This window comes from Mastomys coucha, unplaced genomic scaffold, assembly GCF_008632895.1.
Source record: "Mastomys coucha isolate ucsf_1 unplaced genomic scaffold, UCSF_Mcou_1 pScaffold21, whole genome shotgun sequence".
NCBI classification, from domain to species: domain Eukaryota; kingdom Metazoa; phylum Chordata; class Mammalia; order Rodentia; family Muridae; genus Mastomys; species Mastomys coucha.
The window spans coordinates 117,853,441-117,868,399 of NW_022196904.1; the positions used below are offsets into that span (position 1 = coordinate 117,853,441).

The window sequence follows — 14,959 nt, forward strand, 5'->3', positions numbered from 1 at the left end:
CTTAGCCAAAAGACAGAATGATCTAATAGTGCTCTGATGAGCATGCTGGTCCAACACAGACTGTTTGAACAGTATGCTTCTGTGTAGGCCCAGTTGGTTCTCCATTCACAGCAGTGAGGCCAGGCCCACGGCAAGACAGAGGAGGACTGAGGAGTGATGTCTTCAGGCTCTTTGCTTCATGGCCTCAGTTTTTTCCTGCAATAATAGATTAAAAAGTAGGAAAGTTATTTGAAGAACTCTCAGAACTTGAACAACGATCTATAATACAATCTCACCTTTTAAATTCAAATGTAACTGCTTTCAGATGAACCATGAGACTTTGCCAGGCACTTGACATTGATTGATCTGTATTGTTCACAGTAGATTGAATTGTTAACAGGTGAAGATAATACTGGGTCTTAGTGACTTTCCATCACTGAAAAAAAGGGACTAAAATAAGTAGCCAATTTTTTTTTTTTTTTTTTTTTTTTTTTAGCAAGGAAATCAAATATGTATGGTGTGGGTTTTTTCTCCTCTGTAAACCATCTTTGTTATTTTCAGTTGAAAGGGAGTGGTTTGTAGGATTGGAACTATTATCAGTGCATAAGTTCTTTTTTCTTTTTAAATTTGATGTTCATTGGTGTTTTTTGTCTAAATGTATGTCTCTGTGAAGGTGTTGGATCACCTGGAAATGGAGTTACAGAGAGTTTTTTAAGCTGCCATGTGGGTACTGAGAATTTAACCTGAGTTCTCTGGAAGAGCAGCTAGTGCTCTTAACTACTGACCCATCTCTCTGGCCCCAGTATATGATTTCTTTAGGTAGCTCTCTTACCATTTAGAATATTAAACTCTCTGAATATAGTAAAAGGTAATGCTGAACAAGAAAGTAAATAGCAGCTGGAAGAATTCTTAGAATTTTTGATTGTAGGTTTCAGATTGTGCCACAGACAAAGAGTGAGATAATGAAGCTGTCCAAAATACCAGTGTTGGAATGAGCTACTGGTGCTGCTAACTGAGCTGTCTTTGATGTTATTATCCTTCATATTAACTGGTTGGACTACTTTCCTGTTTTGTTAGTATTTTGGAATTAATCAATAGAAAAGAACAGTTGGTCAGCTGTTTAGTGTAGCTGCTGGGTTTTTTTTTTTGTTTTTTGTTTTTTTTTTGGTTTTTCGAGACAGGGTCTCTCTGTGTAGCCCTGGCCATCCTGGAACTCACTCTGTGGACCAGGTTGGCCTCGAACTCAGAAATCCACCTGCCTCTGTCTCCCAAGTGTGAGATGAAGGGTGTTCACTACTATGCCCAGCTCAAAAAATGAATATTTTCTAAAAGTGCCTTTCCCCAATAATCCCAGTATTATTACTATGCCCATATCAGTAAGAATTCCTTAACTGCATGGCAGTGCATCCTGAGATAGCTAAGATTGGACTTTTCCTCAAGATTGTCTTACACTATTGTGGTATTTTATAGGAGCAGAAAAAAGTGGCAGCAGAAAAGAAGGCAGCACTGGCTGCTTTGACAAAAGGACAAGATGAGAGTGATCCGAAAACTAAAGCTTCTCCATCTTCAGAATCAAACGAGTCCAAGAGGAAGCTCTCAGTTGGGGCATATGTGTCTTCTATACAGGTTGATTATGAATCTTTTCAAGTTGGCACAGGACAGGTGAGTTTGTTGATGAGGCCAGCATCTTAGGTTGGAAGTACACATTTATCATCTGGTCTGGCTGTATGTTTGCAAATAGCTATTTAGCATGCATTTGGAGCTGCACACGGAAAACTGGTTCTCTCTTCGTAAACATTTTATGTTCTTTGGTAATGCTCAAGAAATGGCATGTATTCAGAGCATGTTATCTAAGTTCTGTAACTGTCTTTAGTCTTTCCACTGTTCATAATTTATAGCATTCAGTTTCATAATTGGTAAAAACACAAAGGGCTGGAGTTATAAAATGTTCAGAACATGCACACTTCTTTGAGGAATTGGCATACTCAATGTGTTCTACTACTGCTCATAGTTTGTGTGTGAGAAGTTCCTATAAAAAGTGAACAAACCATTGACAATACTGCATTTAATAAGATTATCCAATATACTTGTATTCAGTTGCCTACAGTATGGAAATACTCTAGGATGATGTCACTTTCAGTACACTTACTGTTGTTCGTATAGGGACCTGTTAGTCTAAGAGAGTCAGAAAGCACAGCTTGGAACTTGATGTTTGATCTAGTCTGGTTCCTTCCTAAGTTTCTATTTTTTAGGGTTGAGGAGATGGCTCTGTGGGAAAAGTACTTCTCATGGAAGCATGAAGACCTGAGTTCAAATTTCCAGAACTTGTGTAAAGTTGGGTGCGGTAGGATACTTCTGGAATCCCAATGTTCCTAAGGGGAACAAGGAGCTGGAGACAGGAGAATACCTAGAAAGTTAAAGGAGAGCTAGCCTGGTATACTGGCTGGTTTTGTGTGTCAACTTGACACAGGCTGGAGTTATCACAGAGAAGGGAGCTTCAGTTGGGGAAGTGCCTCCGTGAGACCCAACTGTGGGGCATTTTCTCAATTAGTGATCAAGGGGGTAGGGCCCCTTGTGGGTGGTGCTATCCCTAGGCTGGAAGTCTTGGGTTCTATAAGAGTGCAGGCTGAGCAAGCCAGGGGAAGCAAGCCAGCAAGGAACATCTCTCCATGGCCTCTGCGTCAGCTCCTGCATTCTGACCTGCTTGAGTTCCAGTCCTGACTTCCTCTGGTGATCAACAGCAAGATGGAAGTAAGCTAGATAAACCCTTTCCTCCCCAACTTGCTTCTTGGTCATGATGTTTGTGCAGGAATAGAAACGCTGACTAAGACACCTGGCATATGCAAATGCAAACAAATAGGGAGGAAGGCAAGGATTAACACAAACACCTGCCCAAACTTAGACACAGAAAAATGTACACACATAAACACACATTATATATTTTAAAATTTATTATTGTATGTAGTTTTTAATTTTGTGTTTGTACAGGCATACCATGACACTCAATATGGAGGTCAGTGGACAAACTTTGAGACTTAGTTCCCTCTTACCATATGTGACAGGGACTGAAACTTAGGCCCTTAGGTTTAGTAGCAAACACCTTTATTCTTGCTGAGCTATCTTGCTAACCTCAAATTGTATTAAAGTGTCTTTTGTTGCCAGGTATGGCATGCCTTTAGAAAGAAGGTTCTCTGAGTTCAAGGCCAGCCTGGTTTACACAGTGGGTTCCAGGCCAGCCAGAGCTATCTAATGAGACCCTGTCTTTTCTTTAAAAAAAAAGTATTTTCCTTTTTAATCATGAACAGATCAGAGCAAGTGCTAATAAAGAAGGAAACTTCTTTGCCTCTTTGTGGGGTGGCACCATAAGGCCCTGAGCTCCTTGGATGCTTACAGCACAGCTCTAACTTCATGAAAGGAGACTCATCTTCCTAGAGTAGTAGGTCCATAGGAGAAAAGGAATCCACTTCTTTAGGTCTAGTAAAGAACATTTTATGGAGTTTTTTTTTTAAAAAAATATTTTTATTTTATGTGTATTGGTGTTTTGCCTTCATGTGTGTCTGTGTGAGAATGTCAAATCTTGGAGTTACAGACAGTTGTGAACTGTCATGTGGGTGTTGGGAACTGAATCCAGGTCCTCTGGAAGAGCTGGGGTTGGGAATGTACAGGTATGAGTCCAGGTCCAGACGAATCCTAAAGAGGACATCAGGTCCCTTGGAGCTAGTTACAGGTGGTTCTAATGCAGGTGCTGGGAACCAAACTCTGGTCCTCTGGAAGAGCGGTACTCAGTCTTAATGGCTGAACCATCTCCCTAGTCCTTTATTTATGTAGTGCTTTTACATGAGTCTTGTCTTGGGAAGGGAGAAGTTGGTTGACCCAGACCAGGTGACATGCCACATGTATCGTTGACAGGCTGAGGCAGGCAGCCAGGAGGTTGTTGGGTAATGCAAACAGTAGTCACAGTGTACATTATTTATTGCCAGAAAGCCATGCAAAACAGATAATCAAAAGTTGTTTGTTTTGGTACAGGGACTCACTATAAAGTCCTAGCTTTCAGTAACTTGCTGTGTAGTCCAAGGTGGCCTTGAATTCACAGAGCCCACGTGCTTTGCCTCCTGAGTACTGGGATTAAAGGCACTCACCACCAAGCCCAGCAGCAAAGAGGGTTCTTTCATTTGTTTGTTTTTTAAATAACAATACTTACTTATTAGCCATAACTAACCATCATTAACTATTTAAGCAATGCTTTCTAGACTTGTTTGAGGATGTATTTACATACTGTCTTAGGGTTACTATTGCTGTGATTAAACACAGTGACCAAAAAACAAGTTGGGAAGGAAAGAGTTTATTTGGTGTACACTTCCACAGCACTGTCTATCATTGAAAGGAGTCAGGACAGGAACCCAAGCAGGGAAGGGTCCGGGGAGGCAGGAGCTGGTGCAGAGGCCATGAGGTGCTGCTTACTGACTTGTTCCCCAGGGTTGGCTCAGCCTGCTCTCTTTCTTTTCAGTCCACAATGGGCTGGGCTGGGCTCTTGCCTATTTATTACTAATTGAGAAAATGCCCTACAACTGGATGTTTTTTTTTTTTTAAAGATTTATTTATTTATTATATGTAAGTATACTGTAGCTGTCTTCAGACACTCAGAAGAGGGCGTCAGATCTTATTATGGATGGTTGTGTGCCACCACGTAGTTGCTGGGATTTGAACTCAGAACCATCGGAAGAGCAGTCAGTGCTCTTAACTACTGAACCATCTTTCTAGCCCTACAGCTGAATCTTATGAAGGCATTTCCTCAATTAAAATTTCCTCCTTTCAGATAACTGTAGTTTGTGTGTCAAGTTGATATAAGACTAGCCAGCACACATACATGTTAACAAAAATCAAGGAAATTTTGTCTATAGTAGTTTTTGAACAGCATATTGCCAGTATATTCCTACATAGGTTTTCCTCTAACTTCACTTGTAATGATTGCTTGCTTAATTATTTAGGAAGATAGTGATGTACCTGTCACTTCCTTATTATTGGATGCGTATATTTCTGAGGGCTGGATAACAAACTACTACATCCTGGGTGGCTTTGAACAATACTTTATTATCTCCCTGTCTGGAGGCCAGGGTGTTTAGCAGACCTTGCTTCTAAAAACCTGCAGGCCATGCCTTCTTTATCTTCCAGTCTGTTCCCAGCTTCTTATTTACCAGCCATCTGTATCAGTTCTGGGGTCATAGATGCATCACCTCAGCCCTCATCTTCACCTCTCACCTTGTGTGCCCACATTGTCTCCCCTGTGGCTGTGTCCTAACAACCTTTTCCCAATAGGTGAGGCATGCTGGCCAGGCTTTATGATACCAGCCTCACATGGACTGGGCTGTCTTATCTCCTTATTGGGTGTTTCTGAGCAAAGCCACATTTTGAGGAGATGAGAGCTTTGATACTTGTAGGCGAGGGCAGGGTACACAGCTAAGCCACATACTAAACACATAGACTATATCCAGTTTTTTAAAACCTTTTAAGCAATCCAGTGATGGCTATTTTAAACCACATTTTGTGTTCAGCTGTACTCATAAAGATACATGTGAATACTACCTCAGTTACTGCCATTTCTTTTTGTTTGGTGTTTTGAAGCAGGGTTTTACTGTGTAGCCCTGGTTGTCCTCTGCAGATCAGGCTGGCTTTGAACTCACAAAGACCCACCTACCTCTGCCTGCCTCCCGAGTTCTGGGGTCAGAGGCATGCACCACCCTTCCACTTCTACAAAGTGCCAATATTCCACTTCCTGACGGTTTATGAGCTTGCTTCTCCCACCCAAGCATGCCAGTGTACTGTTATCAGTCCCTTTTTACTTCTTCTTATTTTAAATTATGTATTTACTTATTTTATGTGTATGGATATTTTCTCTACATATGTTTTTGTACTCTGTGCAATGCCTACAGAGGCCAGAAGATAGTACCAGGAATTGGAGTTACAAATGATTGTGAGCTGCCATGTGGATGCCTTAAGTTAAACTTGGGTTTTCTGCAAGAACAAATGTTCTTACCACTGAGCCATCTCTCTAATCATTTTTTTTTTAACATGTTCAAATGGAAACTGATGCTTTACACAAGGTAGGCGAGTGCTATACCACAGACTGATACTTTTATCCCTTGTTCTCCTTTAAAAACGTGTTAATAGAATCACCTTTACAATGTTTTTTGTTTTTAGATTTACTTAGGAGTATTTTTCTTGCATGTATATGTGTGCCATTTTTGTGCCTGGTGTCCTTGAAGGTTAGAAAAGGGCTTTGGATCCTACAGGAATTACAGATGGTTGTGAGCCATTATATGGTTCTGGAAAACAAACTCAGGTCCTTTGCAAGAGTTTGTTTTGAGACAGGGCTTCTCTGTGTCATAGCCCTGGCTGTCCTAGACTCGATTTGTAGACCAAGTTGGCCTTGAAGTTACAGAAATCTGCCTGGGAGTAAAGGTGTGTGTCACCATGCCCAGCCTGTATCAAATCTCTTTAACTGCTGAGCCATCTCTCCAGCATGTGTGATCACTTTTACAATTTTGTTCTAAAGAAGCAATTTTTAAACATATAAATTGAGTTCCTCTTTCTTTTTTGTATTTTATTTATGTTTCTGATGACCTTTCAAGGAAAATGTTAAAATGGTATCACATTGTATTTCTTTGAGCACTTGAGATGTTTGATATTTTCTCTCTTTCCTTTTAATGTGTTGTGTGTTGTGTGTGGAGGCTGGAGAGAAACCTTGGATATGACACTCAAGAACAATGACTGCTTCATTTGAGACAGGGTCTCATCCTAATCTGTACATCACCAGTTTGGCTAGACTGGCCAGCAAGCTTTAGGGAGGCTTTTCTCTCTACCTACCAGGACTGGGGTTTCATGCATCCACCACCACGTCTGGCATGATGTAGGTTTTAGGGATTAAACTCAGGTTCTTATACTTGAAACTGGTGTTTCCCTATTAAACCATCCCAAGTATCACTTGTATTTCTTAAGGCATTTATTTCACCATAAGGTGTTGAAGTTAGGCCCAGTTCTGCTTCCCAGGCCCATGCTCCCAGAAATAAGATTCAGACTCAAATTATATTTACAAATACCTTGACTATATAGCTAGGCTCTATTCTGACTAGATGGTAACCAAAGATAGCTGTTTATTTTAACCTACTTTCTGCTATGTGGCTGCTTCCCTGTGCTCAGCTACCATCACCCATCTCCTGTGCTCAGCTACCATCACCCATCTCCTGTGCTCAGCTACCATGTACCCGTCTCCTGTGCTCAGCTACCATGCACCCATCTCCTGTGCTCAGCTACCATGCACCCGTCTCCTGTGCTCAGCTACCATGCACCCGTCTCCTGTGCTCAACTGCCATGCACCCATCTCCTGTGCTCATCTACCATGCACCCGTCTCCTGTGCTCATCTACCATGCACCCGTCTCCTGTGCTCAGCTACCATGCACCCGTCTCCTGTGCTCAGCTACCATCACCCGTCTCCTGTGCTCAGCTGCCATGCACCCGTCTCCTGTGCTCATCTACCATGCACCCGTCTCCTGTGCTCATCTACCATGCACCCGTCTCCTGTGCTCAGCTACCATGCACCCGTCTCCTGTGCTCAGCTACCATCACCCGTCTCCTGTGCTCATCTACCATGCACCCATCTCCTGTGCTCATCTACCATGCACCCATCTCCTGTGCTCATCTACCATGCACCCATCTCCTGTGCTCATCTACCATGCACCCATCTCCTGTGCTCTTCTGGGGCTCCTCTCCCTGCTTCCTCCTTTCCCAGAATTCTTTCCACTCCAGATATTTCACCTTTATTTCCTGCCTAATACATAGGCTGTATGCTCTTTAATTGATAGGTCAGGCATCCATACAGTACACAAGATGATCTCTATCTATAGTAAGGTACTGATTTTATCCTATTTCTATAGGATTACTCATTTCTTTACAAAAAAACCCTCCAGCCTGACATGGCTTTTTATGCCTATAATCTCTGCATTTTGAAGGCTAAGGCAGGAAGTAGCCCATTTCAGTCCAGCATGGGCTACATAGTAATTTAAGGTCAGCTTGAGCTACACAGTGAGAACATAACTTAAAAGAAAAAAAAGAAAAGAAAGAAAAAAATAAGACATCTTTAAATACTAAGAATGCTTAGTCTCTTGTCATATAAGTTGTAAATGTTTGGTTTACACATTGTGATTTTTGTTTTAAGTTAGTTTTTTCTAATGGTGGAGTAAAACTATTGATTTTTTTCTTTTTCTTTTTTTTGAGGTGGGATTTCTTTGTATAGTCCTGGCTGTTCTGGAACTTGCTCTGTAGACCAGGCTGATCTTGAACTCAAGAGATCCAACTGCCTCTGCCTCCTGAGTGGTGTGGTTAAAGATGTGTGTAAAAATATCTTTAGTCTCCTCATGTAATTGTTGTTTCTAAGAGTTATTGCCTCTGTCTGCTAACCTAGACCTAATCCTGGAAGCTTCTAGCCTAGGCCCCAACACTCAAATTTAGGCCTATGATGTTTCCAGCCTCTGACTAAGCTCACCCTTTCTAGCTCTATTTGAACTCTGGCTGGTTCAACTTAGCTGTTCTGGCTCAAAATTCTCTCCATGCTGACTGATTCAAACTGGCTTCTCTTGGCTTCTCACTGAATCACTGTGCTTGGCCTCATACTAACTTTGGCAATATGTTCTAATCTTCTGGGTGCTTCTCGTTCCCTGGCTCATTCTGTCTTCACCTCAGCCTGTGTCTGTATAAGTGTCCCAGTAAATCTGACCCCCTTCTCACTACTCTCTCTCAAGTCACCTCTCTTTCCTTTGTTCTAGTGTGAGTTGGGCATATCCTATTCTGTCAAATCTTTCTCTGATTTTGTCAGGGTAGGGTGCTTCCTTCTACAAACTAACTTTACCTACATTATTTGGGATTAAAGGTGTGTACTGAGGCTGAGCCACACCACATCAAGAAACACGTTTTTCTAGGAAACAATACAATCTCAGGGTTCACAGTATGATCAGATATCCTGCAACAGATGTGTACCACCACTGCCCAGCTTAAAACCATTGAACTTTCAAAGGTAAAGGCAAATGTAGGCAAATATAAAATGGTATGAAATGGGGCTGGAGAGATGGCTCAGCGGTTAATAACACTGACTGCTCTTCTAAAGGTCCTGAGTTCAAATCCCAGCAACCACATGGTGGCTCACAACCATCTGTAATGAGATCTGATGCCCTTTTCTGGTGTGTCTGGAGACAGCTACAGTGTACTTACATATAATAATAATAATAATTAAAAAAATGGTATGAAGTGTAGACTCTTAGGAGGGCAGCCTAGCAGTGTGTATAGAAGGAATGTTGGATTTGAAATTACACACCTAAGTCTATATAACTGCATTCCAGGTGAGGGATGTCACCTCTCAAGACGTTCCCTGATTCTACCTGTGAAATGACGTAATGGATGGATCTCTGCTCTTGGATCATGCCATTCATTATTCTTTGTTCCCAAAACACCGATGTAACTTTAATTTTTTCAAATCCTATTTTTAATGACAGTTCTTAAATGCTTTTAGCTCCCTTGGAGCCCAGCACCCACCAGAGGTAGTGGAAAAGAAAGGATACAGTGGAAGTGGACCTGCTTAGAAAGGTTCTTTGGAGCAACTCCATTCTGTGTTGTCTGGAAATTGGTAGTTCAGTTCACAGGTTAGCAGGCAGCAGTGGCTCAATCCCTCACAAGCACCTCATGGATACACCAGCAGTCCAGTTCGGTAGAGTCAGGTTAGCAGCAGTGGTGACACGCCTAGCAGAGACAGCCAGGCCTCAGCCTCAGCTTGAGTCAGCAGGAACAGCAGAAGTTCTCAGCTGTACCTCTCTCAGGGAAGCAAAGATCAGTGAAGACAGGAGATCCACAAGTGTTGCACAGCTAGGTGTACCAGCTAGTCAAGCTCTGTCTCAGTCATTCTATGGTCCTATTTTTACCCTCCAAACATCACGTGTCCTCCATGTGCCTTGCCTCAGCACGTGCATACAATCAGCCCGAGTCCTTGAAAGTGGCAACAAACTGCAGAACACCACCAGAAGTTTTTTGGTGTGTTTCTCTTTATGGCATCCCACAGCTCAACTGTGCAGTATAAGGCAGACCAATACATGTGTGTTGTCAGCAAAGCATCCTTCATCACATATCCTTTCACGTGCTTGCTTTAGCAGAATATCTTCTGTCCTGTGTCTGCTTCAGTGAAACCTTCCTTCATGAGTCAGCCTCAGCTTTTCATACCTGTGTCCACTTTAATGAAACGTTCCTTCACGTGTCTGCCCCAGCAAAACACCATCTAACCAACTTTCCAAAGAACCCTTAAGTTTCCTCTTCACGCCAACATGGCAAAAGACATTTTCCTGCCGGGCGGTGGTGGCGCACGCCTTTAATCCCAGCACTTGGGAGGCAGAGGCAGGTGGATTTCTGAGTTCGAGGCCAGCCTGGTCTACAGAGTGAGTTCCAGGACAGCCAGGGCTACACAGAGAAACCCTGTCTCAAAAAACCAAAAAAAAAAAAAAAAAAAAAAAAAAAAAAAAAAAAAGACATTTTCCTGTCTCTGCAGTAGAGTGAAAAGGAAGAGCTTCATAAACAGTGTGCTGCTGTACAGCATACAGATGTCTGTGCTTTCCCTTGAGAGCCTCCATGCAGACTGTCTCAGATACGCTCCTTACACAAATCCTTTCACTAACAGGAAATTTGCCTTAAATGGATTTTTTTTTTTTTTTTTTTTGAGACAGAGTCTTGTGTATCTTGGCTGGATTCTAAATCATTGCATCCAAGGGTGACCCTGTGCTTTCTTATTCTCCTGCCTCCAACTCTTTAAGGAGAAGATAGGATGGTAATAGAAGTAACAGAATACTGAAGATCAGAGCCCCTCTTTGTGCTGATAAGTGCTTTCTGTGGCCTTGGTTTCCATTATATTGAGTTTGGAACTGTGAAAATCCCCATGTTATAACTCTAGCACAGGCACACGACATGATGAAACTTGACGAGAGTAGAGGCAGGCCTGGCAGGTGACTGCAGGTTCTGCAGTTTGAGGCAGTTACTGCCGTGCTTCTGTGCTGTGTTTATTATCTCAAAAGTAGAGCAGAATGCCACAGGCTCTGAAGTTTTAATGAGAAATGCTTACCTTCAGCTCACAGCAGCCACCTCTGAGAGACCTATTTGGATGCTTGGGAGGCAGTGCAGAGCCAAGAACATTGAAAAACTCCAAGGGTTTTGTATGTGTGTCTGTGGAAATACTTTATTATCATGTTTCTTCCTAGGTTTCTGTTGCATACAACTCATTAGACTTTGAACCAGAAATCTTCTTTGCCCTGGGCTCTCCAATTGGCATGTTTCTCACTATTCGCGGTGTGGACAGGATCGATGAGAACTACCGCCTCCCTACCTGCAAAGGCTTCTTCAATATTTACCATCCGGTGAGCTACTTTGTGCTTTAAATAGATGAAAGTTCTGTCCTTTTCATCCAGATAGATTCTTAGGTTCGTACTTGAAATTAATAGCAGTCATGATTCACAAAGCTCAGCTTCCATCCTCAGAGTCTGATGACACTTCGATAAGTATGTGTACCAGAAAGCTTCTACTCAAAGGAAAAAAAATCACCTACAAGTCACAAATCTTAAAATTGCCAGTAGCTGAGGAAGGTGTGGAAATGTCACTCTCTGGCTTACCAAGTAGCTCTCTGCTTCCCTGACTGTGGCCTGTAACTTCAAGTAACTTAGAGTTCCTGCTTCTCTTCCTTCAGCTCGATCCAGTGGCATACAGATTAGAGCCTATGATTGCTCCAGATTTGGACTTAAAAGCTGTTCTCATTCCACATCACAAAGGCAGAAAGAGACTTCACTTAGGTAAGAAGCAAATGCTGTGTACACTTACTGCAGAGCAGGCAGAAGGTTAGGAGTTCAAGGTTGTTCCTAGCTGCAAAAGGACTTGAAGGCACTGAGTCACAGCAAAACTATCCTGTAATCTGTAGTCAATCATGAATATTTAAACAATTTATGTGTGATGTCTTTGTGTATGGGCACGTGTGTGCCACTGTGCACATGTGGAGATCAGAGGACAGCTTTAAGGAACCAATTCTCTCTACAGAGCCCTGGCTGTCCTAGAACTCACTATGTAGATCAGGCCTGGCCTTGAAGAACTTACAAGAGATCCATCCTTGGATCTTTCCCTCCCGAGTGCTGGGATTTAAAGGCATATGCCCCAGCACCCGGCTGCTGCAGAACTGTTTTTAGAATTCCAGTAAAAATTTATAGGGCTATGGTGTTTGAGCTTCTTTTTAAAACAATCGTAGGTTTGGAACAGATCAAATTGCTAAAAAGAAGTGGTTTCAGTAGCACATCCTGTAATGTTAGTGTTCAGGAGTGTGAGGATCACCCTAAGCCTGAGGCTCCAAGACCATGTGTCAGAAAACAAACAAACAAAAAGCCAGACATGCAAATGCATACTTATAATTTTAGTACTTGGAGGCTGAAGCAGGAAGATTTCAATTTTTAAGGCCAGCCCTACATAGTGAGACCCTGTCTTGAAAAAACTCAACCCCAAGTCGACATTTTATCCTATTGAGCGCTCTTGGTTCCAAGAGGCTCCTATGATATTTAAGGTGGGAGGAGGAGGAGGAGGAGGAGGAAGAGGAGGAAGAAGAAGAAAAGGTAGAGGAGGAGGAGGAAGAAGAGGAGGAGGAGAGCCTTGCTTGTCTGGGGAGTGGCTAAGTAACCTGGGGTGTCATCTGAATCTGTCTAGAGTTGAAAGAAAGCCTTTCTCGCATGGGATCCGATTTGAAGCAGGGCTTTATCAGCTCTCTGAAAAGTGCTTGGCAGACACTCAATGAATTTGCACGTGCTCATACCTCTTCTACTCAGTTGCAAGAAGAATTGGAGAAGGTGGCCAACCAAATCAAAGAGGAAGAGGAAAAGCAAGTAGTTGAAGGTAAATTTGATACTGGAAGCATTTTCCACGAAGAGCATAATGCTTGTGTATTATGGAGAGTTTTCCAGACAGATCCTGTCAGATTGGATAGACCTCTTTTGTAAAGGAGACTGTCCTGACATCCTGCAATGTCAGGTGCAGCTGCTAATTAAGTTTTATCTGCTATTTCCTGGCTTTTAGCTGCAAATTTAAGGTTTTATTTAGATTGTTTAGGCTGGGGTGGAATATGAGTTGAAGGCTAAGTTTGTATTCAGTCTTTGTAAAGAAAGACTCTACGAGGTTCCATCCTTCTTAGGCTTTGTGTGCAACGCCGGGTTATTGTGCTTTGTGACACTCACATTCTAATTCTGTTTCTTTTTCTTTTCTGCAATGCTCTCACCCCCTCACAACTTCTGTCAGCTGTTGATTCTCTCTCCTCTCTCTTGGGGGACCAGCCTCCCTTCCCCTGTTCTCTGGAGGAATGGGGAGTGAGCCTGGTAGTTCCTCAATTGCCATGTGTCTCAAGCGATACTCATTGAACACAGAGTCAGCTAAAGTCAGAGGATAATGATTAAGTGATTGACTTTGATATTGAAATGGTTTAAATTCTAGCAGAAAAGATTGTTGAAAGTCCAGAGTTTTCCAAGGATGAAGACTACTTAGGAAAGGTTGGAATGTTAAATGGAGGCCGCCGGATTGATTATGTTCTTCAAGAAAAGCCAATCGAGAGTTTTAATGAGTATCTTTTCGCTCTTCAGAGTCACTTATGCTATTGGTAAGTATTCTTCACTTTGATTCTCTTTGAATGGCTTTTACTAGTACAATGTTTTCACTGTAGTGAAAGTCTTTTTATTAATTGCCCATTTATAATGGACATAATAGATTCTACCCATTGAACTCATACATTCAAAAGCATTTCTGCCCTTTAAGGTTTTGTTTACTCGTTTGTTTGTTTTACATTCAGAGTGTAAGGAAGAATTAAGAGTGTAGGTAAGGAAGTTACTAAGGAAGAATTGGTTAGTCATTGGGTCATTTCTGACCCATTAACCTTTCTAAAAGCTGCATAGAATGAGTTGTCCACAAGGTGGCAGTGTGTCACGTGCCTTTGACCAGAGACCATTGATAATTGCACACTGTGTTTGTAGGGGTATCTTTCATAGCAGGAGTGTGAGGCCATTAAAAGGCATTCTTTCATATATGTCCATCACTAAGGAGAGTTCTCATGTGACTGAGTTGAGTCCATACAGTCTTTAAACTGCTGTTCTCTGATCTCCCCATCTCAAAGCTAATAGAACATTAGATGTGACTTACCTCCTTTGTGTAACATTTACTGATTGTTTAAGTGCTTGTTTCTTTCTGACAGGGAATCTGAAGATACTGCCCTCTTGTTACTTAAAGAGATTTATCGAACAATGGACATTAGTCCGGAGCAGCCCCAGCATTAAGCGGACTTGATTTTACTGTGTGAGTTAGTCCTCAGTAAATGTGTGTGTGCTCATGTTTGTGTTGTTGGAATTTTGGGGTCCCTTTGTCAGATGACAGAGGGAAATCAGCTCCTCTCTTGGGATTTTAGATTCATTAATAAAATAATTTAGGTATGGACTCAAATGGAAGCTCAAGGACAGTTTTACTAGTGTTTAAAAGAAAAAGTCCCAGCTGGCAGTAGTGGTGCACTAAAATTTCAGCACTCAGGAGGCAGAGGCAGGCAGATCTCTCTGAGTTCAAGGCTAGCCTAGTCTACAGATTAAGTTCCAGGACAGCCAGGACTACACAAAGAAATCCTGTCTCGAAAAAAAACCACACACACACACACAAAGAGTCAGTCTCAGGGTAGGCCAGCTGTAAGAGGAGAAGAGGAGAAGGGGGACAAGGCCATTTCATCTGGCACAGAGGTCAGATACATGGTAGATAAGCAGCCACGTGGGGAGAGAAGCCGTCCTCCCTCCCTCCGTCCCTTCTAGCTGGAGCGTCAGAGATGGGGTGAGACAAAGGCAAAGATTCTTTTTTTTTTTCTTTTTCGAGACAGGGTTTCTCTGTGTAGCCCTGGCT

At 42.2% G+C, this 14,959-nt stretch overlaps 1 protein-coding gene across 4 annotated transcripts in view; it reads left to right on the forward strand.

The window, feature by feature from the left end:
* Sec23ip (SEC23 interacting protein) overlaps positions 1-14,959 on the forward strand; it is a 52,534-nt gene that overhangs the window by 32,059 nt on the left and 5,516 nt on the right. For 3 of the 4 annotated variants that reach the window (XM_031388495.1, XM_031388498.1, XM_031388497.1), the window contains exons 13-18: positions 1,450-1,641; positions 11,266-11,421; positions 11,748-11,850; positions 12,746-12,931; positions 13,523-13,685; positions 14,274-14,374. In XM_031388495.1, coding sequence (XP_031244355.1) covers positions 1,450-1,641; positions 11,266-11,421; positions 11,748-11,850; positions 12,746-12,931; positions 13,523-13,685; positions 14,274-14,355 — 882 coding nt within the window. In that variant the 3' untranslated portion in view covers positions 14,356-14,374. The remainder of the gene's footprint in view (positions 1-1,449; positions 1,642-11,265; positions 11,422-11,747; positions 11,851-12,745; positions 12,932-13,522; positions 13,686-14,273; positions 14,375-14,959) is intronic. The other variant, XM_031388496.1, reaches the window with a different exon arrangement.